Genomic DNA, 24,277 nt, shown 5'->3' with positions numbered 1-24,277 from the left:
AAGTATGTGCCATGGAATCATGCAAAGGTAGCGATCCTTCCTATTCCATCATGGAGCAATCTCCAGATCCTACGCCGTCTTTTTCTCTCTTAATTTCTTTCCTAAGGCTGCTGCCAATGGACCGGTGCTTAGATGGGGTGCTAAGCATATTAAATAGCTTAGCAACCAAACTCCCCAATGCATAGGTGCTTAGCTTCTTGTAGCTAAGCTCTCTTCATTTAATTAGTCCAAGGATCTTTTGTAGTATATAAACTTTGTGGCATATTTGTGCTACGTATTAAGCAAATAATATCCCTTGAGGAAAACACATGGAAATATAGTTGACTTGAATCCATACATAAAGTGCCAATAAGATATTATGAAAATACATGAAATTACACCTACAATTAATGATGCTTAAAATAAATGATGATAATAATCTATTTTGTCCCAAACTTTTTCCAAATATGCTCTACCAAATCAGTTTTGAGTGCTCTGTGAGTCCCACGATCTCGGATTCTTGCATCCCTTTGTAGCACCTGGGCGAATACCGGTATGTCGCCGTGTGTGAATACTGATGGTAGAACAATGGATGTACCCGCCTCCTTGTTCAAATCAAGAATATTAGCCGCCGCTTCTTTTTCATCCTCGACTACCATATTGTGAAGAATGATGCAAGCTATCATGACCTTCTGAATATCACCCCGGTCATACAAACGTGCAGGACGACGCAAGATAGAGAATCGACCCTGCAAAACACCAAAAGCACGTTCCACATCCTTCCTTGCCCCTTCCTGATGTGCAGCAAACAACTTGTGCTTCTCTGTTTGTGGCATTGATATTGTCTTCACAAAAGCTGCCCATTCTGGGTATATCCCATCTACAAGGTAATAACCATGTTGATATTCCTTCTCATTTACAAAAAAGTTCACTCTAGGAGCTTGGTCTTTCAGTTGCTTGATAAACAATGGCGATTGATTTAGCACATTGATGTCATTGTTTAACCCAGCAATACCAAAGTAGGCATGCCATATTCGGAGATCTTGCGAAGCAACTGCTTCCAGAATAAGACTAGGCCACCCTTTATCGCCACGAGTAAATTGGCCCTTCCATGCAATAGGACATTTTCCCGACGCCAATGCATACAATCCAGGCTTCCTAACATGCCAGGAAACCCACGACCTTCGCCAATGCAGAGTAAGCGCTCTGTATCTTCAGTGTTGGGGCTTCGCAAATACTCTGCAGCATAGGTATCAATCACTCCTTGCACAAAGTTCTTCAAGCAATCAACTGCGGTAGTCTCGCCAATCTTGAGATATTCATCAAGACTATCTGCAGGTGTGACATAAGCCAATTGGCGTATTGCCGCCGTGCACTTTTGCAGTGGAGAGAGCCCTTCACGGTTAAGCGCATCTGTCCTTGTGGTGAAGTATGGAGACCACTCACCTAGCGCATTGACGATGCGAAGAAAGAGAGGTCGTCTCATCCTGAATCTTCTCCGAAATTTTTTGGCACGGTAGAGAGGATTGTCACAGAAGTAATCTCGTACAAGCTGTTGATGTGCTTCTTCACGCGGTCTATTCACGTATATCCTCGGACCACTCCTGCTAAGTGATCTTGCTTGAAGAGCCTCAAGTGTTCCCTTCAACTCCACAGCAATCTCCTCGATGAAGGAGTCTAGCATGTCCTCCTCGGCTAGGAATTCATCAAGTGTGTATAACTCTGTTGGATATGTAGTGTTTCTGGCATCACTATCATGTTGTTGATCTGTATCATCAGGATCATCTGGTGGATGGTTATACATAGGCCTGAAACATGTAACAAACAAGACAACAATTGTACACATCAGAATAAGATCGAACAAGTTAAGTGACAAACTTCTCGTGATAAAAACAGAATTGCGTTTGATTTTGCTTCATCTACTAAAATCAGAGTAATTTTGTACACCCTAATCTTATTCTGTCTGAATCAATTTCTCATAGAACTTCAAATTGTCCGTGTACAACATCTGAAACTTCAGATCAATAGATCCTTATGCATTTCCATCAGATCAATAAAACTCAGTTTGGTTCTGTCAAAAAATTGTTGCCTGATAATTCGTAAGAGTAGATAGCAATACCTTCAAATTAATTGTTGGTTCTAAACTGAACTGAACTCAGTTTGATCCTATATAAAAGGATTGCTACAGACGTATCTAGATGTAGTATAATCAACTACGTCCCTTCCAACTACAAGTAACTCCAAACTAAACTGAACTAAACCATTGTGTATTATGAGCTGAACTAGTACGTTCTGAAATCAATTAGAACTTTCTGAACTGAACAAAAATTATGAATTGAAATCAACTAGGTCTTCTTGGCCAGTTATCAGTCAAATTTTGGCCACAGCCCAAGTCTGATGCAGAGAAAAATCTCATCTAAGCAAGAATGGGAGGGACAAAGCATGAGGCGCACTAGGATACAGAACAAAAGAGTATTCTGATTTGTGAAAGGAAGATACCATCGAGCAGATTGTGGCTGGCCGGCGGAGCTAGTTATGTAGTATCCTGATACAAGCTAGTGTACATTGCATCAATGTTGATACTATTCTCATACTAAATTTCTGTGACTAGGCCATGCCGTTGAGATCACATACTATTTAAATCAGACTCAATTCTGCATGGTTCAGACTTCAGACTATCAATTATCTATGGTTCAAATGATATGCTATTCAAATTAGAGTCTCGATGCTAAGGTTCAGTCTATCAATTACATATGGTTCAAACTATCAATTAGCAAGAAGCAGAGAAAAAACCCATCTAAGCATGGACAGGAAAGAGCAAGCACAGGGTGAAATTGAACGTTTTGAAACAAACTAGCAGATCTACTTTTGTGAAAAGAAATAATTACCTTTGAGCCGTCTGTGAGTGGCCGGAGGAGCTCCCGGCTGCGGCGAACTGAACTTGTGGCGCCAATGGCGAACTGAACTGAACAGGACGGTCCATGCAGACTCGAGGATCCGCCGGAGCTTCAACGACTAGGGGGAACGACGGCTGACGCGACAATTGAGAGGCGTGGCAGCACCGCGCGGTGAGGACGAAGTGGCTGCGCTGGGGCGGCGGCGCACGGCGAGGAGGAAGAGGAGGCGAAGGCGCCGCTCGGTCGATGGGAAGAAGGGGATAAAAACAGAAGAGACGAAGGTATACGGCGCTTCACACCGGATCGAATTTACTGCGTTTTCACTTAGGGTCGTGTGCTTGGAGTCGTTCCTTCGTGGGGTTACCGGTTCGCTCTCTCTCCTCCTTAATTAACCCGCCACTTATGAATTTTGCTGATATGGCAGGCTAAGCACCGATCCAGGTTGGAGCACTGGGACTAGCCTAAGGGCATCTCCAACAGTTATAAGATAGGTGTTGGTAAATTTGCCACCTAGGACATAGTGATGATGTGGCATGTAATAAATGTAGAAAAAGAGCAAAGTTGTATGTAGTTTAACCAACAACATTTGCACAAGCTCCTAGGTGAAATAGAGAACAATCACATTTATTTTCTTACCATCTTAAATACAATCCATTAGAATAGTTGTATGATACCTTGTTGGTTAATGACATGGACATTCTACCAACAAAACTAGCATACAACTTGTTGGAGATGCCCTGAGTCCGGTCGCCAGTTCGCCGCCTCGTCGATGCCGATCTCTATTCCTGTGCTTCCGGATCGCAAGATGCAGTCAGTACTAGGCGGCGCTGCTTTCTCTCCCGACTTCAGGCGACGAACATGCACACAGGCATCGCCGATTCGTCGAGCGCCACATCGTCTATAGGCCCATCGCTGAACGCCCTACATACCACCAACGATGATCTATCTAAGGTATATTATATTACTACTAGTCCCTACGCCCTACTCTCGATGAGTTTAGTACTACTGATTAAGTAATTTATCCTTTGCATACATGGTGCATAGCTGGCACCGATTAATCTTTGATGCCATTTTTTCTTTATTTTTAACATGTTGAAGACAGACAATACGGTGTTTAGATGAGTTGATACAATCAGAGGGGTGCTCTTGATAAAAATTTCAAAACTAATACCGGTGCTTCGTTGATCCCAAATGGTGAATCAGGGATTGTTGTGGAGGAAGAGGAACAAATTGACGGGAATTCTGAATATGAACAAGACGAAAATGTTGATATCAATATCAGTGATAAAAATGTAACTAGCCCTAATAGTATAGTTATTTGAACAGGTGCACAAACACAAACCGCTAGTGTTGATGATCATCTGTTTTTGCTTTTTTTTAATAAAAAAGATTATCAATTTCACTTTGTCAGATAGTGTAATGTCTACTATGGTGATTTCAAACATGTGAAGTCGACGTTTATCTTAATGCCTGTGTTGCTTGTCATCTTATTTACAGTTCCATATAACTGTCGCATCGGTCGAAAGAAATTTTTCAAAGATAGAATTATTGAAGAACTATTTGAGATCAACAATGACACTACGAAGTTTAAATGGTTTTGAAAAATTATGCATCAAGAGGAAATTATTTGATGAGATTGACCTCGGCCCTGTCGTAAGTGACTATACATCGAGGAATTTTAGAATTTTTTAAAGGTGAAATCTATAATTATCTCATATGTATATTGTTTTTATGTATTTAAGTGATTATCGGTAATATTTTATATGTGCATATATCTTTTATTATTACTATATTTTTTATTCTAGGGGCCCCTAGTTTTGGATTCGCCCCGGGCCCCCAAAATTTCAGGACCGGCCCTGTTCAGATGGGAGGCCAAATGAAGGTGAGCTATCTCGACCCTTTTTTAAACCGAGAGCTCTCTGGACTCTGGGCTCGGAGAAATTTTGCAGTCACGCTCACGATCCGCCAGACCGGTTTTTGTCCCGTTTTCCGTAATTAGCTGGGTAATTTTTTTCTGCTTAATTAATATATAAGGTAATTTTTGCCTCCGTTTCAAAAAAAAAAAAAAACAATCCACCGGGTACCGGCTCCTACGCACCTTATCCTTTGTTCGCTACCGAAGACGTATGAGCTGCAGCCGCCCGATGGAGATCAAACCGTGCAGCTACGACCACGAGCTTAGTGCGTCTCCACGTTGATGAGTGTCCGAAACCTGCTTCACGTTTCGTTTCACAGTAGAGAATAAAAATAGAGTTTTCACAAAAATATGAATTCAAGAAGCTTAATTACTCGAGGTCAAACCTGGGCATTCTCTGGGACGGGCTTTGCAAAGCTCGACCTCAAAATCCCAAGCTTTGAGCCTGGCCTGGCCTGGCCTGAATACATGAACAGTGCCTTTTTAATGATTTTTGGGATATTTCAAATATATATTATAGCTATATCTATATCTATACCAATATAAAAATATCCAAATGGACAGATCTAAATCATTTTGACCATCAAATCATGTTATCTAGCAGTTCAAATCGCTTCAATGTTGAGCACCAAACACGTTTAACGCTCTAATTACACACCACTGTCATTGGTTATAAACACGTTTTGACTCAACGCTATCCTTTGAAATCTGTCATGTAATTAATATCCTACCATTTCCGTGAAAAAGTAATTGATATCTTACCAAATACCAATGTGCAACAGATATATCTTACCTAATATAACGTGCAACTAATATCCTACCTAATATAAATGTGCATTGCACGTACATTATTACTAGTTTCTAATAAAATAACAATGTGTGCCTTGTTCAGGCTTATCTTCAAGCTTTCAGGACGGGTTTCTGGCGGAAAAGCTAAGCCCAAGCCCAAGCCCGGCCCGGATGTCGTGCTTTCGGGTTGGGTTGTCTGGGCCAGGCTGTTCATGCCCGGGTCTACTCAGGTGTAATGCTCGCTTGCAAGGTTCAAAATTTGATGAGAAACATCACGAAGTTTCGTCTGTTATTTAAGTTCTTAAGATGCATGTTGATTGTGACCTACCTTGAAGGGGGACATTAACCTTACTAGATGAGACCCCGTGTGTTGCGGCGGAATATGTTGCAATGGATTTCAGTAATATTTGTTTTTATGAAACATTTGGATGAATAAATAGGAAAAATAAAAATACAAATTGTATGTTGTGTTAGATTATTGTGAAGTTGGAAATATTTGTTGAATATAGGTAGTATAATCCCATGCATGCAGCAGATATTTCCTTTAAGTTGTTATTCCAGTAATGAACATACATGATCCAGTTACCAAAGCAAACAAACCAAGCATGCCAGGACAACAAAGCAAGCACAAGAATGATACTACTTCCATAGATATGAACCATAACATGCACAGCGACCAACCGAACACCATTACCAAAGCCAAAAAAATCACCTCGTCTCGCGATGGCCAGCGTATAGTGGCTGTTGCTCAAGCGCTAGGTCCCAAAACTTAGAAAACAGAGGATAAACAGAGGAGAAAATCAATAACTCACCTCGCTAGATCGTAGCCGAGACCGAACCACACCGTCGCACGACAGCGAGAACCAATTGACGTAACCATGGCCGGCGAGCACACAGGAGCACAAGGTCACGGACTAGGAGGGGGTGCCGCGGGGGAGATAGCAAGAAAACCAGCCGAAGGTGTGACAACAGGAGCCGGTCGCAATCGTCGGCAACGGAGGCGACAATGAACTTGGGACTTCGGGAGAGAGAGAAAGGAAAAAGGGATCCTGTTTAAAAGAGTCGCGTGCATGAGTGTGTTCCGCAAAACAAAGACACTGCCCGCGTGAACCACAACCGCCCCATTGAACATTCCCATCCGCAGCCGCCTCATCGGCTATCGGCGCCGCCTTCGATTCCGGTCCCCCTACACCGCCATTGCCATCCCACCGGCCGCCATGAGAAACTCTGCCACCCCATCGCCCATTTCTGCCGCCCACGAGCATTTGCTAATATATATATTTTAATTTGTGAACATTTAAACAGATCATGAATATATTTTTAAATTTGTGAACATTTTTTAAATTTATGAACATTTTTGTTTCCACTTCCCTTTTTCGGTTTCTTTTTCTTAATTTTTTTTTGCATTCATGATCTTTTACAAAATTAAAGAACTAATACAATCAAAAATATATTTTTACAAAATTTTTCAGTATATGTTTCAAAAAAAGTTACGTGTATATTAAAAAAAAAGTTCACCGTGTATTGGAACAATGTTCAGTGTGTATTAAAAAATGCTCATCGTATAATTTAAAAAGATCAGTGTGTATTAAAAAAATCAGCATATAATTTAAAAAGTTCATTGTATATGAAGAATGTTCAACATATACTAAAAATGTTTACTGTTTGTATTAAAAAATATTCATTGTATAACTAAAAGAAGTTCATTGTATTTTAAGATATTCAATGCACATTACAAACAAGGTAGTGTGCATGCAAAAAATGTTCATGAATTCAAAAAATTGTTCGCAAATTCCAAAATTGTTTAGGTATTCATTTTTTGAATAATTTCATAATTCCAAAATACTTTCAAATACACAAATCTTTTTTTAGATTCGTAGTTATCTTTTATCAAAATAAAGCATGCCGGAATAGATTGGAAATGAAAGATGTAAAGAAAAATAGGATGCTGTTTTTTTTCCCGTGTGCTGCCTCACTGTTTGTTTTCATGTTCGCAGGGCAGGCACCTGGGCAGCCCATTAGGTTCTTCGCTGAATGCCCGTGTCGCTCGCCCAGCTCGCCGTTAAAAAAAACCAGTAGCTGCTACTTCTGAAAAATAAAGAAACCCAAATTTCGGAAAAAAGGAATTTAAAAACATGAAAACTTATAAAAAGTTTTCATACTGAAAATAATTCATAAATTTAAGAAACAAAATAATGAATTAAAAAAATCAAGGATTTGAAATTAGCAATGTTATTCATAAAGGTTCATGAATTTGAAAACAATTGATAGATTTTTAACAAGTTCACTAGTATAAAAAAGCATGAATTATTTTTTCCCATGGATTCATGGTCTTAAAAAATATCATGAACTTTAAAAAAAGGTTCATGAAATTGAAAAATGTTCATGAATTTGAAAAATAGAAATAATAAATTAAAATTAAATTAACGGTGAGGTGGCCACAGCACTGCAGCCATCGAAGCTGCACCAGGCACCTTCTTCCTTCCTCGCTGACCCCTGGTGCAGCTACTCGGTGCCTACGATGCCTTCGTGCCGCATCAGATTAGACATGATGGCCGCGTGCCCTAGACCAAAGCAACCCCGTGGACATGGACGCCATCACGCGAGCGATGCCTTTTGTTTCCTATAGAAGAGCTGTCTTTGTTCACTTAGACGAATGCTTGTTAGAGCAACTCTAACCAATTCCCTAAAAATAGAGGAGTAGTATATTAAAAAAATAGAGAAGTAAGTTAGAGCAACTCTAACCATTATAAGGGATCGGTTAAAAACGCCCTTAGCTAGATTGGTGCGGACATTCCGCAGTTCAACACAGAGGCCTCTTTTTCGAATCTTTCTTTCTCTTACTGACGAGTGGACCCCACACATGTGCTGCCTAACCCACTGATCCCGGCCTTTCCTGTTGCAAAAAAGAAATCCATGTTTGGATGTGACCGCAAGGTTAAAATGATCGTGATAAGAGAGGCCAGGGTACAGATTTTAGGTATTTGAAGATGAGGGTTCGTTTTTTCGACGATCTCTACAACGTGAACATTTAAATCATATATTTCCTTCATTTTTAAATGTAAGTTTTTGTAAAGATTTTATTGTGAACTATATACGGATGTAAATAAATGCATTTTCGAGTGTAGATTCACTCATTTTATTGCACGTGTGTTTTACAGTGAAATCTTTTCAAAGGTTTATAATAGCAACTCCAATGGGGCGATCCATTTTGTCCGCCCGCGTCCATCTGGGTCGGCGCGGACAAAAGTGACGGCCCAACGCGCCGACCCAAACTCAAATCGTGTCCGCCCGGCGTTCGCGCCGACCCATTTCCGGCCCAAAATTGCGCCTGGAATGCGTCGGCGCGGACGCGAAGCGGACGCGCCGCACATCTTCTCGCCGTCCGCCGCGTCCTAGTTTTACTCACGCAATAAAAAAATGTTCATACAAAGGCAGCGCCCTGACCTTTTATATGGCCGACCAGATAGACTTAGACCCAGACTCCTAAACCAAAACGGCAGCCCAAGCTGAACCGAACAAAACACCTAACAAAGTACTAGTAAAACGCCCGTGCGTTGCTACGGGCTACGGTTCACATAAATGAATCAACGAAACGATTAGGTTGTCTCCAAGGTTGAAGTTCCCTTTTCCCGCATACGTCCTAACGTGTAGGATATCAAACAAGCTTCCAGCAGGCTCCTCAAAATCCAACCATCTGGACAGTCCGTGTCCGGACTATCTACCATATTGTCTCCAGCACTCGGTCCTAAAAAAAACTCACCCCACAACATACCCTTCCCTTTTCCTGTCGAACCCTCCCCTTCCCGCTTGGTTTTCCGCCATAGCAAGACATTTCTCCCGAAAGCTCACTCCTTTAAAATCAGATGGCGCCCACCTCATCATCACCATGGCACCCTCTGTCCTTCACACCATACTTCCGTACAGACAGCCAAGGAGGAGTCCCCCGCCAACCGCCCCGCTCTCCGCCTTGATCCCCTCCCCTAGTGTTCATGTCGATCCACCGCCTTGATCCCCTCCCCTAGTGTTCATGTCGATCCACCGCCGCTATCAAGGGGGACGAGGTGTGCGCCAAAGTAATATTCATCATATGAGATGGTACCATACTTTATAAGTTTGAATGTGTCGAGAGTTAGGTTTAAAGTTGTCGAAGACAATTTTCCATTAGTTATCTTGATATAAATAGAGATCATTGATCACGCTTTTAAAATCCTAAGCATTTGCATTGATCACAAATAACAAACCACATAAAACAGATGATTATATGTGTGAACCTCATGTATTTCAGGACAATGTTGCAAATTGCAAGTGAATATTTTTTCTCCCCAAGAGAATTTACATACATGCTTAGTAAGGCAACATCAATGTTTGATTCTACAACATTAGATGCGAAGACTGCATTCATACATTTTGAAGGCAATATTATTTCAAACTAAACAGATGCATGTTGGTTAGATTATTTTACCCTGAAGATTAATTCATTAATATCATCTTGTAGACCATCCATCACTTTGTTTTGCCCGCAATTTTAGTATGTACAAGTACACCATCCACATAATCAACAAGATACACTTGCACAGAACAGAACAAAGAAGACAAGTTGGGAGTTGAACATCTCAAACTGATAAGGATCTTGTATCTATTTTCTAAAATGATTCCTTTATAGGTAAATTTTATTGGTGACAAGATTTTGTGGAAGTTTTTTTCTAACTTAATCAAACCCTTCAGCAGCTGTTGCGGTTCTTATACTTCTAACTGAATGAAGGTCATCCAACTTACATCAGAAAAATGGGATGACGAAAAGACAAATTTGGTACCAAAATATTTGGAATTTTCTCGAGATAAATGTTCTTGAGAACCATGAAACTGTGGCTTGATGGGTCCCTAAATTTAAGGAGCTCTTGCGGTGTGCACCACCAAACCAAGGCATATGACTTGCTGATAATAAAATTTAATCAGTACTAAGCATACGGTGTTCTGGCAGCACAATGCTATTGGTTAGTGCCAGAAAAGTTGCATATAGGAATGAAAATAATAACTCCTTGTCACCCTATGTGTACCACTATCAGTCTGTTCATATTACCATTATTTTTCACAGTACAAGTCTATCAACACCAATTAAGTGTTTAGTACCAAATCTGCCCTCCTAAACAAGAAGGACGACTCCAAGCTCGTAATCTTGTAGTGGGTCATGTATTTGGATTATAAATCTATGAAAATAATCAACCTGTAAATATGAACAATGTTTTGGGTCGATCTATTTCTTAAGAAGACAATAAATAAAATCTACCAACATGTTATGAGAAACCCGACGATGCACTGCCTTCAAAAAAGAGTAATCAAATTAGCACAAATGAGGAAGACGGATAGCACAGACAACGACCACGACACGATGCATCACCTTGAAATATCTTGTTCATTTAGAAGTGGATGTGCCAGATCTACACTGGTCACTGGGTATAGCTAATTAGTGAAATAATCTTCAGAAATCATACCTGGATCAAGGGACAACAGCCGCTTGTACTGCAGCAAGACATCAAGTTCAACATGGTCGTGCTTGGATGCTCTCTTGTCTCCCTCAAAATATGTTTATCGTGAAGGATAACATGGTTGAGAACGTCACAGGATGTTGTGATGAGCTCTGCTCGATATATCTTAGTGAAGATCCTGCGGGCAAAAGGAAAGCAAGTTATCATATGAGGCCTGCAACTAATAGAATGAAAAAATAAATCTAGCAAACCTAATTGGATACTATGTGCAAAAATTAACAAATTTGCTAGCCAACGCCTCCACAAACATATCTGATGACCTATAGAAAAACATAATTCAGTAGTACTCGTGTGTGTTTTGTATTTTGTTATCGTCATAGGTAAAACTACCATAATCAAATCCTTAAAACAATCTGACATCCACATTTGCATGCATTATTTTTCAAGACAATGTTACTGAGCATCTTGTTAATTCAGGGCAGAAAGAAGTAAATCATATCAGGCGTGTTCTCACTCAAAGCTTCAGACCGCACAACTCATACAGATTGCAGGGAGGTAGCAAAGTAGCTATGACAATGAAGAGCAGATGCGGGGAATATACAACAGCTTTTCCCCAAAAATCTAGACGTGTCACTTCAATTGCATGGATGGTTAACCTGCATGATTATATCACCAAAAAACCTCCCACGTACAGATGGGCCAATATGCCAGATTGGTACATCAGTTTAACATGAAGTTGTTCCACTGGGGTACAACTATATATTGGTTGTGAGGCCACCCATTCATGTTGAATGATAATATTCAAACAATTAAGATCATGCACAGATGCATTACCGGCAAGGTTAGTAAAATTCGGAATGATCCAGCATAAACGTAATTTTCATGAACATGCTTAGAAAATGATTATCATGATATATACACCTATTTGCTCTAAAAAACTTAAACCAAATGTGTCGTGGCACAAAAATGTCATAGTACGCTCCCAAAAATATTTATACATGGACACAGCAAGCTCTAATCAGAAATAACAAAACAAATGTCATCTGACGAAAAAAAACCATGGGAGGTGGGACGAAAAAAAACCCGGAACGGAGACTACCAACTGAGATATTATATTTAGTGGTATGTTAATCACTAAATACCAAGTATTAGACAATCTTGATAATTTGAAGTAACAGTAAGCAACTCCATACCTATTCGTTAATGTAGAGATGAACAATTGATTCAAGCAGACAACATAGAGTTCTTCCTTTAATTCAGATCGCCTCCTGTATTAAAAATGAACTATAGATCAAAAAATATGTAAGCTTGCTTGGCGAAGTAGCATGAAGATGAGATGATTCCACATTATTCTTAGAGATTCATGCATACCATACGTGAGCAGATCAAGAAGATTGGGACATGTCTTTATCTACACAAAGTGAAAAATATAGTTGGAAGTGAATGATAAAAAGAGTTGGGCGTGAGTAAGGCTAGATGGTGTATCTACACAAAGAAAACTTACTTAAACGCCTAATTGTACATTCAATTTTGTTAAATAAAAAAAGGTGTAAATAACAGAAGCTTTACCTATTAGCACAATGTTTGCAATTGAATTAACAAATGGTACTGAAAAAACAAATAATTTGAGTTCGGCCTGCAGCTCCAACCACTTCAATCCCTGGAAAGCCATCTAAACCTAATACTATTGGCTTATGGGTTCCTGCAATGTATAAACAAAAACACTTTCACGAAGATCGGCAAAAGATAAATCACATTTTACATTTTGTAGCAAAGAAGCGACATAGGCATTGGAGCCATCATTGTTTGTCAAATTAGCTAAGAACTATATCAATTATAACACATAACTAAACTCAAAGTACGATAAAAAAATTCTCAGACTAAATTTGAAACTGTACCTTATAAAATAGTTAAAGATATCATTTGATAATCTTAAAAGAAAAGGCGGTTCGGAAGTAAAATCAAGGTATGAACAAAATATCGGACTAAATGTGGAAGGTCACCTTACATTTTATGACTGAAAGGGGAGAAAAGTATCAGCAAATGATTTTGCAATTCAAAAGAAATCAACACAAAGATTACATAAAAGCTGAAATTGAACCTACTGGTCCACGCCAAGAGTTAACGGCTGGATCGACCTCTCCCAGCCAACAACATTGTGACCGCGCACTTGAACAAGACATGGCATAGCCACCTTACCGACTCGATTGCGTATATCGACACCATCAGAACGACGCCGACGAGGAACTTCTGCTCCTGGAAAAAAAGAAACGCAGCAGCGGTGAGTCCAAACACGAACACAGCTCCAGCAACAATTTACCCTGCTGTATAGAAAATAAGAAATTCAACACCGACTGATGATAACAAGCAACCGACCTCTGGGTTCTTGTAGGCCGAGAGGTGGTTCAAGAGCAAGTAGATGGACAGCGAGAGTGATACGGCGACGAAGAGCCCCGAGATTATTATGGCCCAAACTGGCAGCGAGTAGCTCTGGAGCACCAGTAGCAATTTGTCGGCCAATTCCATTGCCATTGCCATCGCGCCTGTCTGTCCCGCCACTTGGCTGTACTCAAGCTGATGCCCCCTCCTCTCTTGCGCCGCGGGCACATTCGCTATCAGGATTCACTGTTCCAGGTTGCGGTTCATATAGCATCATGGTCAGGAATTGGACCTTCCAAATGGAAAATTCCCAGTGATGCACAGCCCCCTGGCTGATACTGAAGTCGTTTTGGCGAGACCAAAAATGCAGAGTGGCGTGCCCTGTTTCTGTCCCTTCCTCCGCCTAATAATACTCGGCGGGATTCAGTCACTTGCAAGCACAAATTTAAATGGCGTTTACACGAGGCAGCAAGTGCTCCGTTGGATCGGAAGGGAAGGGCCAGCAATGGCGCAATTTCGACTGGAGGGAAATAAATAAATAAACATGCTAGGAGCTCGTAATCAAAGAAGACGAAGCAGAGCCACCCTCTCTGTATTTTTTAATCAACTTCAAATAATTAATTGTGTTACCATTGGATTACATTTTCTTCAGGCGCCTTGGACAGTCTATTTCATTGGCAACCAACCTGAAACTATACAGAACTGAAATCTAATGAATTTCAGCATCGAACCCCAACACAGAATCTGCTCAAGCTTGGACCGGCCATCCTGCTGCTCCTTTTTGGCTTTTGAACCACACGACATGTAGATACAGATTGACACCATTAATACGCATTCAGGTGCCATGTGAGATACCTCACACAATTGATCAAACAACCACCGGCAGCTTTGCATGTCGCCAAAGAACTGGATCTTTTCATCTAAGTAAATACCAAGACACAGTCAGAGCAATCTTGGTAGTAAGGCAATCATATATGTTAGAAACCCAAAAGTAAAGAGATCAGACTATTCTAAGGGAGGGCGAGATCTAAGAAGATGGAGAACCTGATGATGGAGGATCAGGGCATCTGAGGGAGGCCTGACCTAGACGACGGTGAAGATCTAAGATGTAGTACCCGATCTCGGCCGCCTCCGCAAGTGTCGCTCCTCATCTGTTTTCCCGCTTGGCAGCTTCGCGGCAAGCATCTTTCTTCTCTGCGCACTCGTCCCTGCTCTCTTACTCCTCTCGCCCCCTCGGCATGTCAGGAGCGCGAGATGAGGTGGTAGCGCGGCAGGCGGGTAGAGGGAGGAGCCGCCGCCGCCGCCGAGATCCACATAGCATGACGGTTGTAAATTCCTGGTCAACATACAGTTTCCTATAGCCCAATTCTGAACGCGAGCCATATAGGAGTACAGTTCAGACACATTTACAGTTTAGAGGCAAATTAAACGGCAGAGGCACGCACCTCCATCGTCGACGGCGTCCACATCGACCCCTAGCTCCTCGACCAGGTACCTGCACACCCGTGGCCTTCCCTTCCCGGCAGCGAAGTGCAGCGCCACGAGACCTTGGTCCTTGGCCGCCTCCACGACCTCCCTGGGACGGCCCCTGCCCTGATCCAGATCTCTCACTAGCCCTGCGACGCGACGAACGGGAGAGTCAGTGCCTCCCAGATCCAAACAAAACCCGCCCGGAATCGCCCACGTACTCTTGAAGAGGCGGAGGTCACCGTGGCTCGCCGCGTGGAGGGGCGGAAGCGATCCGTCGGCAGGCGGAGGGGGCGGGCTAGGGTTTGGAGGGGCGGCGCGGTGCTTGGCTGAGGTGGCGGCGGGGTGACACCACGCCATGGCGACCAGCAGTGGCGAGGTGGCGCCGTGGGATCCGCGGCGGCGTCCCTGTCGATCCCAGATCGAGGCCGCTGGTGGGAGGAGAGAGAACTTTTTTCCTTTGCGATTCTGAAAACCGGTGGACAAAGGTGTGGGAGCGGGATGTGACGAAACAAAACCGATGAAAAAAAGCCGACGAAAAAAAACCATTGGAGGTGGGACGAAAAAAATCCGAAACGGAGACTACCAAACATTAGGAGTAGAGATTGGTTGGTTCGATTTCTTTTGCGTGGAGGGAATTACCGGGGAGGGGGGAGGGAGTATGAAAATAAACCGTTTCGGCTGAGCGGGAGGTGGGAGCAAGTACCAAAAAAGTACCAAAAAAGACGGGGTGAGGTGGGACGAAAATAAAACCCGGAACGCGCCCTACCAACTGAGACATTAGGAGTAGAGACTAGTCGGACGGACAACCCGTATATACTACTACTATATATATCTTTCCCTACGTCAGTAATTTTGCATCAAAGTCCCTCTGTTTCTAAGAAATCAACCCGCAATCCCTATTTTAAAGTGAAAAATCGTTTCATCCGGGGTTGTAAATGAAAAAAGTGAACAGACACGAGCGCGGCTGCACGGGCTCTCCTCTCTCCCTCGCCTCCTGATCCCAGCCGCCAGGAGGCCCGCGGCCCGCGCGGCGCTCGATCCGGTGACCGCCGGCCGCCGGACGACGCCGGTAATGGCAGCACCCTGCACCACCGTTCCACCTTAGCTCCCCCTTTGCCCCGCGTCCGCGTACCCGAGCTCCTCCTCTCTCCCGCGCGTCTGAGCTCCTTGTTGTGCGCCGCCCAGGAGGGCTTGCACTCGCCGCTCGACCAGAGCCACCACGAGCTGGGCGTCGTTGCACTTGCCGGCGACCTGGCCGTCCCCTCTGCACCGCCCTCCACCTCAAATTTGGACGAGCATGTGTTTGTGTTTGTTCTCAGTTATTTTTTGCACACAAGGTGTTTGTGTGTTTGTCCGAGCCAGTTTCAGTCACAGATCCTTAAGGTAAACTCTCACATGAATACATCATGAGACTAAATCTCCTTCCATATGATTCAAAGCATGTTATGATGGTGGGAGTGAATCAGGTTACTAGAATAATGGTTTGCTAATTAATTTACATCATGTGGAGTCTCAAGACACATGGGTACGCCGACTCCTATTGCTTGACAAATGTATATCTGCAGATTTTCTTTAATTGTATGAAGAAGTTACAGTTAGGTGTTGACCTTTTTTTTGCCTAGACACGGCACCTCCATTTATCTTTGCTGCGCCTTTTTAGTTTTAATTGTTGTTTACCTTCATCCGACCAAATTGAGCTATCGGAGGTGCTGCGATCTTTTGGTAAACATGCTCTGTATTCTATGGTTTGGCATCTACAGGATGCCATCTCAGGTCATGGATCCACTGTGGCCGCTTCGTCCTTCACTGAGGACCTTCTCATCCCCACAGAGATCAGAGGTAACCCACACAGTTGGAAATAGTTGCTCAAGTTCTTGCTTCAACAAATTTTGTTCCGGATATAATTTATGGCCATGCCATGTATTAATTATTCTTATAATGGTCATCTGAATTTGCAAAGAAAATTATATTTTGGAAGCAGGAACCCTTACCTCATAAGATGGGTGAGCTGTAGGATTTGGTTCTGTTCAACTTGAATTAGTTTTTGCTCATCATGTTCTCTGTATTAGGAATTCAGATGCCTTCCAGCTCTAATCTTTTCGTATTGTTGGTGCATGCTGGGAGTCACATTGTTATGCATGCTAGCAAACATTAGGATTGGAAATCTTACCCTGTAGGTTATTAATATCTTTTCCACTATACTGAGATTCAGCAATTTAATCCGTATGGTCGCACAAGCAGTTTTGTTTTCGGATTTTTCTTGACAAACATATTGGGTACATCAATTTAAATCATATTAAGGTCACACAAGCAGTTAGTTACATTGCACTTGGGTCACCGACGGTTGCCGAGCTACTATGATCCTCTCATGTTGTAGTGGCTAGCTGCTGCAATTCATGGATCATGCTCTCTCGTGGGAAGGAGGCTGTGGCTTTCTCAATTGATCAGAAAACAGAACCCTACATAGTTCTTTTCTAGATATATATTGTTATTTCTGATGTTGTGTGGACCATCAGAAACCTGATGTGTGTGTGTATCATAGAATATCTTGCTATTTATGTATATTGCTTCCCTTTTATTTATGTTCTACTTCTCTAAATATAAGCCACTTCTTTTCTATTGTTAGCGCTATCTTCTGATGTTAATGCACTAAAAGTCTAAAGCCTTTCCCTCTGCAAAATGATGATATTAGAGCTATGCATCTTATAATCCGTACTGTATATGACAATGCGATATTCAGTTATATTATGTTTGTAGCATGGCATTTTTCCATTCCTTTTCTTTTTCCGATGAATCACATGGTAAATTATGATCTACAATGACTGCTCTTGCAAAAAGTTTGGAATTCAGAGAAGGATTCTACAACGAGCAAGGTTTTAGGTTCTGAATCTAAAAGGCCTCTTCTTTAGTTCAGTCCTAGCAAAAGCTGATCAGAGAAACAAAGAAGCAGCAACGAATGGGTCCCTTTCTTGCCCACAAGAGTTGTCTGTGTGCAAGTCATGAACCTTTTGTCCATCAATACAAGTGCAGGATTTGAACATGTTAATTCTGACCTTCTGTTGGGAGTTTATATTATACCTTTCATGCGAAATAGTTACATTTATCGCATGGAAGACAATGCCCATAGAGTGGAAGGTGGAGAGATTCAGACTTCGGAGGATGTTAATATGCTCAAAGTTTTTCAATTAAACATGTTGAAATCTTCCATGTAGCTGTGATTGTTCTCTCCGGACATGGAGGATCAGTTCTTGGACAAATTTATCTGTCTGTTGTATGACTTGCCACCATTTTTTCGAAATTTCTATTCACATGTTATCAAACCAAAAATATTTCAATATCTTAAAACTTTAGTAGAATTAATCTGCCTCTATTTCTGGACTCTAGCATTTTGTGCTTCTTCACAAGTTCTAAGTTGTTATTTGGCGATTAATTTAATTTGATCTTGAACTTTGGGTTCTTGGCACTCGCCCGTGCAGGTTATGACTATGTCATAGGTGACGTGCGGAAAGGTGACCAACAAGGAGAAGATTGCATGAAGAATTCTTGCTATCAACTAGGGCTGGATGCCCCCAGGAAGAATACTGTGAGTCAACTTTCATGACTGATATGTTCATTTCCTCTAGCTACACAATATGAGATATTGCTTCTTAATTAACGCTTACTGCTACGTTGTAAGATGACATATGCGATTTTGTTTCTCGAGTTGGCACTCAGTAGTAAAACTGGTTTATACTTCGAATAGTTGAGCAGAAAACTGGCGTATCATGGCTCCTAATGTTACAGAGCAAGTGGACAGACTATTTCCCCCTCCCACCCCCCTCTAAACTTTGTTTTCTAGGTTTGGTTGGCTACAAAAGGCTAGATTCTGGTATATATTCGTTGGTGCAGAAGCTAGAAGCTCATTGATATTATTTTTCTTGCCAAACATATGAAGGATTGTGCATAAAACTTCCAGCTTGAAATCTACATCTGGGTTACAAGCTTTGTCCAGAATTTAAGAACATCGCTGTGGACATTTAGATATTTTTGTAGCATTCTTCAGGGTCTTGACTTAATTTCTTTTCACACAGTAAAATATCAATTATATGTTGTACAGTAGTAGTAGTGTGAATACTATGTACTCAAGTTTATTGAAGTCAAAACAGGAAAGGAGAGCAGAGTTCAGGGCATGTTCAGCTCCATCCATGCATCAAGGGAAATATATACGAGGCAAAGGAATTACGTGTTCTGCTAGATGACATAGTACAAGGTTCAGCAGCAACGACATGATCTCAAACATGGCACTGGTACCACCTATACTAAACTTGATTTGTTCTCTCAATATGGAGTGTTAATCTTCTCCTCTGCATAGTACAATATTCCCTTGGCTCGAAGGATATAGGCATGGCGAGTTTGGTTCAAGGAGGAAATAAGAATGATTTAACAGTAAGAAAAGGGATATAATGCTTCTTGATGTGTATGGGGATTCTGAAGATATATATGATTGATACTTTCCCTGCATGATATAGATTAGTCGAGGTTTGCGAAGTTCTCTATAAAAGAACTATGTGGGGTTCTCTATAAAATAGTTGTTAGGTGTCTAGGTCTTCAGTTTGGGCATTCCAGTATTTTGAGTGGAGTAATTCCACAATGCACAGCCATCTTCATTGAACAACTGACAGTAATATACAGAAGACAGTCGCTTGTTTATTTCTTGACAACCAATTGATTTGCTAACTATTATATTCTTAGAGTACAAGGCAAAGTTATGTGGTGGGTCGGATGGAGAGCTTGGCGCGGCGATGTGGCAGGCTGCTCTACAGTGGCACTAATGGAGAGCTCGGTCAACGATGACGGGACGACCGACTGATCTGCGGCAGCGTGGAAGGAGGGCTCGGCGGTCGACACGGCGGCTTGATCCGCTGTTCTGCGACGTTTCGGAGAACTTCTTGTACTGGTGTGTGTGTATGCATAGGTGCTGTACTATCCTGGGCGCTCACTCCCCCAGGATCCCACAAGTTTGCATAGAGCTCGGACGTCGGTGGCGGCCTGGCACGCTAATCTGCCGCCTCCACATGAGGAGTCGTGAGATTAGTGCATCACATTCAAAAGTCGCCGATCCGTGATTAGGGCATTGCATTCAGGCATTCAGTAGATTAGAAGACATATTTAGCTAGCACTGGGATCCATCGCCATTGTAGGGCCTTGAATCTTTTCAATCCTTGCCAGGACAGTTCTTGCCATGGACGACGGGTCTCTCTGTGTGGTCTTGGTCCAAAAGCTAAAATAGGGAATAAGATGTGCCTTGCCGTGTGGAGTGTTGGGTATCTTTTGCACTTGCTCCATCAGCTGCAGAAACTATAGCCCAAATGCAGCATACTGCTACTATTTCATATCATTGATTGATGATTTGTTTTTTCATAATTGAATTGGCGAATGATGAAAAGGTGTAATGTTCAGGGATTTTTGCTAGATGATTTGTTGATCCAGTTTAATTTTAGTAGGCATCTGGGTACTTTTATGAATTGATAGTGCACCCAGTATTATTTTTTACTTTTCTAAAACAATCTTCTCTGGATTTCATACTAACAAGTGTCTTGGTTTGTAACAACGATAAAGTCCTGCTTTATGTTGCCCAATCCTAAGTTGTGCCATCCTTTCGTAGTGATAGCTGTGTTGGGCCGGGTTGCAACGGATGCATTCAACACGTTTCAAGGGCCTTGTATGTCGATCTGGAGCCAGTGTAAGTCGATTATGGCAGGAAATCAAACTCAGTTTCCTCATTTATCCATCACCGCAGGACTATTATGACTACTGCATTTTATTTTATTTTGGAGATAAGTCATGTTGTCAAAATTACTTCTTATTTGCAACTGATTGGTGTTGCATAGAATAGGCATGCCCCGTTGCATCGCAAGGGTGTTGTCCTAGTAGTACTACTAATTTAGATACTTGCCTAGGTGTGTAGCTAGTACACGCACGTACTACTGAACCTAAAAATAAAAAAAGCACACAATAAGTTGACCTGACTTCAATTTAACTTCAGATGAATTTTGCCCACTGTCAAAAAGTTGTATGGAGTCCTGAATGTCGGCTTCACTCCCTTCTCCGGTATGATCCGAACTTTGTCGGTCTGACGAGTGTCATCTTGAATAACTGCATGTACAATTTTCGCCCGACGTCGAGCTGGTACGACATATATCTCCTTCTGCCCTTGGCCAGCCTTCGAAATGTCCGTTGCCACCGTAATAGATACGGTCGCATCAAGGCGGCGCAAATCCAAGAGGTAGGGGACAACGGTGGAGCCTACTGAGCGTCCCTGGCGGTGGGCCGGCGCGGGCGGGGGGCGGGAGGGGCGGCACTGCCGCAGATGCGACACGAGAGGGGATGGGGTGGCAGTGGAGGAGAGGCGCGGCTTTTACTCAGCCAAACGGCGAAGTAAATATAAGGAGATTTTTATGGAGAGGAGTAAAATTTTACTCCCTTACGACGAATTAGGGATCAGCTAATGTTCCGGTTAGTGGAGCAAACCATTATAAGGGATCGGTTAAAAACGCCCTTAGCTAGATTGGTGCGCACATTCCGCAGTTCAACACAGAGGCCTCTTTTTCGAATTCTTTCTTTCTCTTACTGACGAGTGGACCCCACACATGTGCTGCCTAATCCACCAATCCCGGCCTTTCCTGTTGCAAAAAAGAAATCCATGTTTAGATGTGACCGCAAGGTTAAAATGATCGTGATAAGAGAGGCCAGGGTACAGATTTTAGGTATTTGAAGATGAGGGTTCGTTTTTTCGACGATCTCTACAACGTCAACATTTAAATCATATACTCCCTTTATTTTTAAATGTAAGTTTTTGTAAAGATTTTATTGTGAACTATATACGGATGTAAATAAATGCATTTTAGAGTGTAAATTCACTCATTTTATTGCACGTGTGTTTTACAGTGAAATCTTTTCAAAGGTTTATAAGAGCAACTCCAATGGGGCGATTCATTTCGTCCGTCCGCGTCCGTTTGGGTCGGTGCGGACAAAAGTGGTAGCCCAACGCGCCGACCCAAACTCAAATCGTGTATGTCCGGCGTCCGCGCCGATCCATTTCCGGCCCAAAATTGCGCCTGGAATGCGTCGGTGCGGACGCGAAGTGGACGCGCCGCGCGTCTCCTCGCCGTCCGCCGCGTCCCCACCTGGCGGTTGTCCAACCGCTACGGTCAACATAATTTATGACGACCGCCCATCTTGGGCCCACGCGTCAGCGACGGCGGTTGTTCTTTTTTAAGCCGGGCGTGCGGCGGGGCCGTCCTCATCCACTACCACTCGCCCCCCGTCCCCATCTGGCCACCCCTGCCCCCACGCCGGCGACAACCCTAGCCACCGCCAGCATGGGTTTCTTCTCCGGCGTCGGCAGCAGCCGCAAGGGCAAAGCCCCGCCCGCCATTCCCCCTCCCTCCCCGCCCTCCCGCGCCGGCGCGCGCTCCCCGGCTGAGGCAGCGCATCAGCGTGCCGGTGCACCAGGCCGAGTGGCACTGGCACCACCGCGTGCCTCTGCCGTACCTGGACGTGACGCTGCCGCACGACTGACATTTGGATCCGGAGAGGATCCCAGTGCCGGCGGTGCTGTGGACGGCTAGGGCCCATGCGGAGGAGGTGCGGCGCCGGCGGGCGTTGCTGAGCAAGGAGCAGCGCACCGACCCGCGCTTCGCCGTCGACTCGCTCAACTGGACCATCGAGCACGAGGAGGCGAGGCGACGCGGCGTCCGCGGCGTCGACCACAGCCTGCCGCCGCCCGTGCTTGTCGTCCGTGAAGGAAATATGCCCTAGAGGCAATAATAAAGTTATTATTTATTTCCTTATATCATGATAAATGTTTATTATTCATGCTAGAATTGTATTAACCGGAAACATAATACATGTGTGAATACATAGACAAACAGAGTGTCACTAGTATGCCTCTACTTGACTAGCTCGTTAATCGAAGATGGTTATGTTTCCTAACCATAAACAAAAGAGTTGTTATTTGATTAACGGGATCACATCATTAGGAGAATGATGTGATTGACATGACCCATTCCATTAGCTTAGCACCCGATCGTTTAGTATGTTGCTATTGCTTTCTTCATGACTTATACATGTTTCTATGACTATGAGATTATGCAACTCCCGTTTGCCGGAGAAACACTTTGTGTGCTACCAAACGTCACAACGTAACTAGGTGATTATAAAGGAGCTCTGCAGGTGTCTCCAAAGGTACATGTTGGGTTGGCGTATTTCGAGATTAGGATTTGTCACTCCGATTGTCGGAGAGGTATCTCTGGGCCCTCTCGGTAATGCACATCACATAAGCCTTGCAAGCATTGCAACTAATGAGTTAGTTGTGAGATGATGTATTATGGAACGAGTAAATAGACTTGCCGGTAATGAGATTGAACTAGGTATTAAGATACCGACGATCGAATCTCGGGCAAGTAACATACCGATGAAAAAAGGAACAACGTATGTTGTTATGCGGTCTGACCGATAAAAGATCTTCGTAGAATATGTAGGAGCCAATATGAGCATCCAGGTTCCGCTATTGGTTATTGACCGGAGACGTGTCTCGGTCATGTCTACATTGTTCTCGAACCCGTAGGGTCCGCACGCTTAAGATTTCGATGACAGTTATATTATGAGTTTATGAGTTTTGATGTACCGAAGTTTGTTCGGAGTCCCGGATGTGATCACGGACATGACGAGGAGTCTCGAAATGGTCGAGACATAAAGATTGATATATTGGAAGCCTATATTTGGATATCAGAAGTGTTCCGGGTGAAATCGGGATTTTACCGGAGTACCGGGAGGTTACCGGAACCCCCCCGGGAGGTATATGGGCCTTAGTGGGCTTTAGTGGAAGAGAGGAGAGGTGGCCAGGGCTGGGCCGCGCGCCCCTCACCCCTAGTCCGAATAAGACAAGGAGAGGGGGTCGGCGCCCCCCTTCCTTCTCTCTCTCCTCTTTCCCCCCTCCCAAATCCTATTCCAACTAGGAAAGGGGGGGAATCCTACTCCCGGAGGGAGTAGGACTCCTCCTGGCGCGCCCTCCCTGGCCGGCCGCACCCCCCTTTGATCCTTTATATACGGAGGCAGGGGGCACCCCTAGAGACACAAGTTGATCCACGTGATCATATTCTTAGTCGTGTGCGGTGCCCCCTTCCACCATAGTCCTCGATAATATTGTAGCGGTGCTTAGGCGAAGCCCTGCGACGATAGTACATCAAGATCATTATCATGCCGTCGTGCTGACGGAACTCTTCCCCGACACTTTGCTGGATCGGAGTCCGGGAATCGTCATCGAGCTGAACGTGTGCTAGAACTCGGAGGTGCCGTAGTTTCGGTGCTTGATCGGT

General features: G+C 43.3%; 1 protein-coding gene, 2 long non-coding RNA genes and 1 pseudogene across 3 annotated transcripts; 1 reads left to right on the top strand and 3 right to left on the bottom strand.

The window, feature by feature from the left end:
• Window positions 1-384: 384 nt before the first annotated feature.
• On the bottom strand, window positions 385-3,162 carry LOC125547581 (annotated as a pseudogene).
• A 6,678-nt stretch (window positions 3,163-9,840) lies between these two features.
• Window positions 9,841-12,988, bottom strand: LOC125547580. The gene is made up of 3 exons (XR_007300711.1): window positions 12,441-12,988; window positions 12,263-12,337; window positions 9,841-11,247 (listed from the first exon to the last, which is right to left on the bottom strand). It is a non-coding gene; the product is annotated as an uncharacterized LOC125547580 (long non-coding RNA).
• A 50-nt stretch (window positions 12,989-13,038) lies between these two features.
• LOC125547579 lies at window positions 13,039-14,779 on the bottom strand. The gene is made up of 3 exons (XR_007300710.1): window positions 14,493-14,779; window positions 13,446-14,368; window positions 13,039-13,325 (listed from the first exon to the last, which is right to left on the bottom strand). It is a non-coding gene; the product is annotated as an uncharacterized LOC125547579 (long non-coding RNA).
• A 494-nt stretch (window positions 14,780-15,273) lies between these two features.
• Window positions 15,274-20,403, top strand: LOC125546457. The gene is made up of 6 exons (XM_048710713.1): window positions 15,274-15,349; window positions 15,871-16,301; window positions 16,679-16,757; window positions 18,395-18,501; window positions 19,055-19,204; window positions 19,650-20,403. Exons 1-5 carry the CDS (start codon window positions 15,274-15,276, stop codon window positions 19,154-19,156), a joined length of 795 nt encoding a protein of 264 aa, XP_048566670.1. The 3' UTR covers window positions 19,157-19,204; window positions 19,650-20,403.
• Window positions 20,404-24,277: the final 3,874 nt, after the last annotated feature.

Source organism: Triticum urartu, chromosome 3 (genome assembly GCF_003073215.2).
Source record: "Triticum urartu cultivar G1812 chromosome 3, Tu2.1, whole genome shotgun sequence".
In the NCBI taxonomy this organism is placed as follows: Eukaryota; Viridiplantae; Streptophyta; class Magnoliopsida; order Poales; family Poaceae; genus Triticum; species Triticum urartu.
The sequence above is the reverse complement of the archived record's forward strand: the minus strand, read 5'-3'. Positions and strand labels throughout refer to the sequence as shown.

Coding starts and splice junctions, on each gene's coding strand:
- LOC125546457 (XM_048710713.1), top strand. CDS start 15,274: ATGGCGACCAGCAGTGGCGAGGTGGCGCCGTGGGATCCGCGGCGGCGT. Junction 15,350..15,870: donor ATCCCAGATCGAGGCCGCTG/GTGGGAGGAGAG, acceptor AAAAGTGAACAG/ACACGAGCGCGGCTGCACGG. Junction 16,758..18,394: donor CATCCCCACAGAGATCAGAG/GTAACCCACACA, acceptor TCGCCCGTGCAG/GTTATGACTATGTCATAGGT.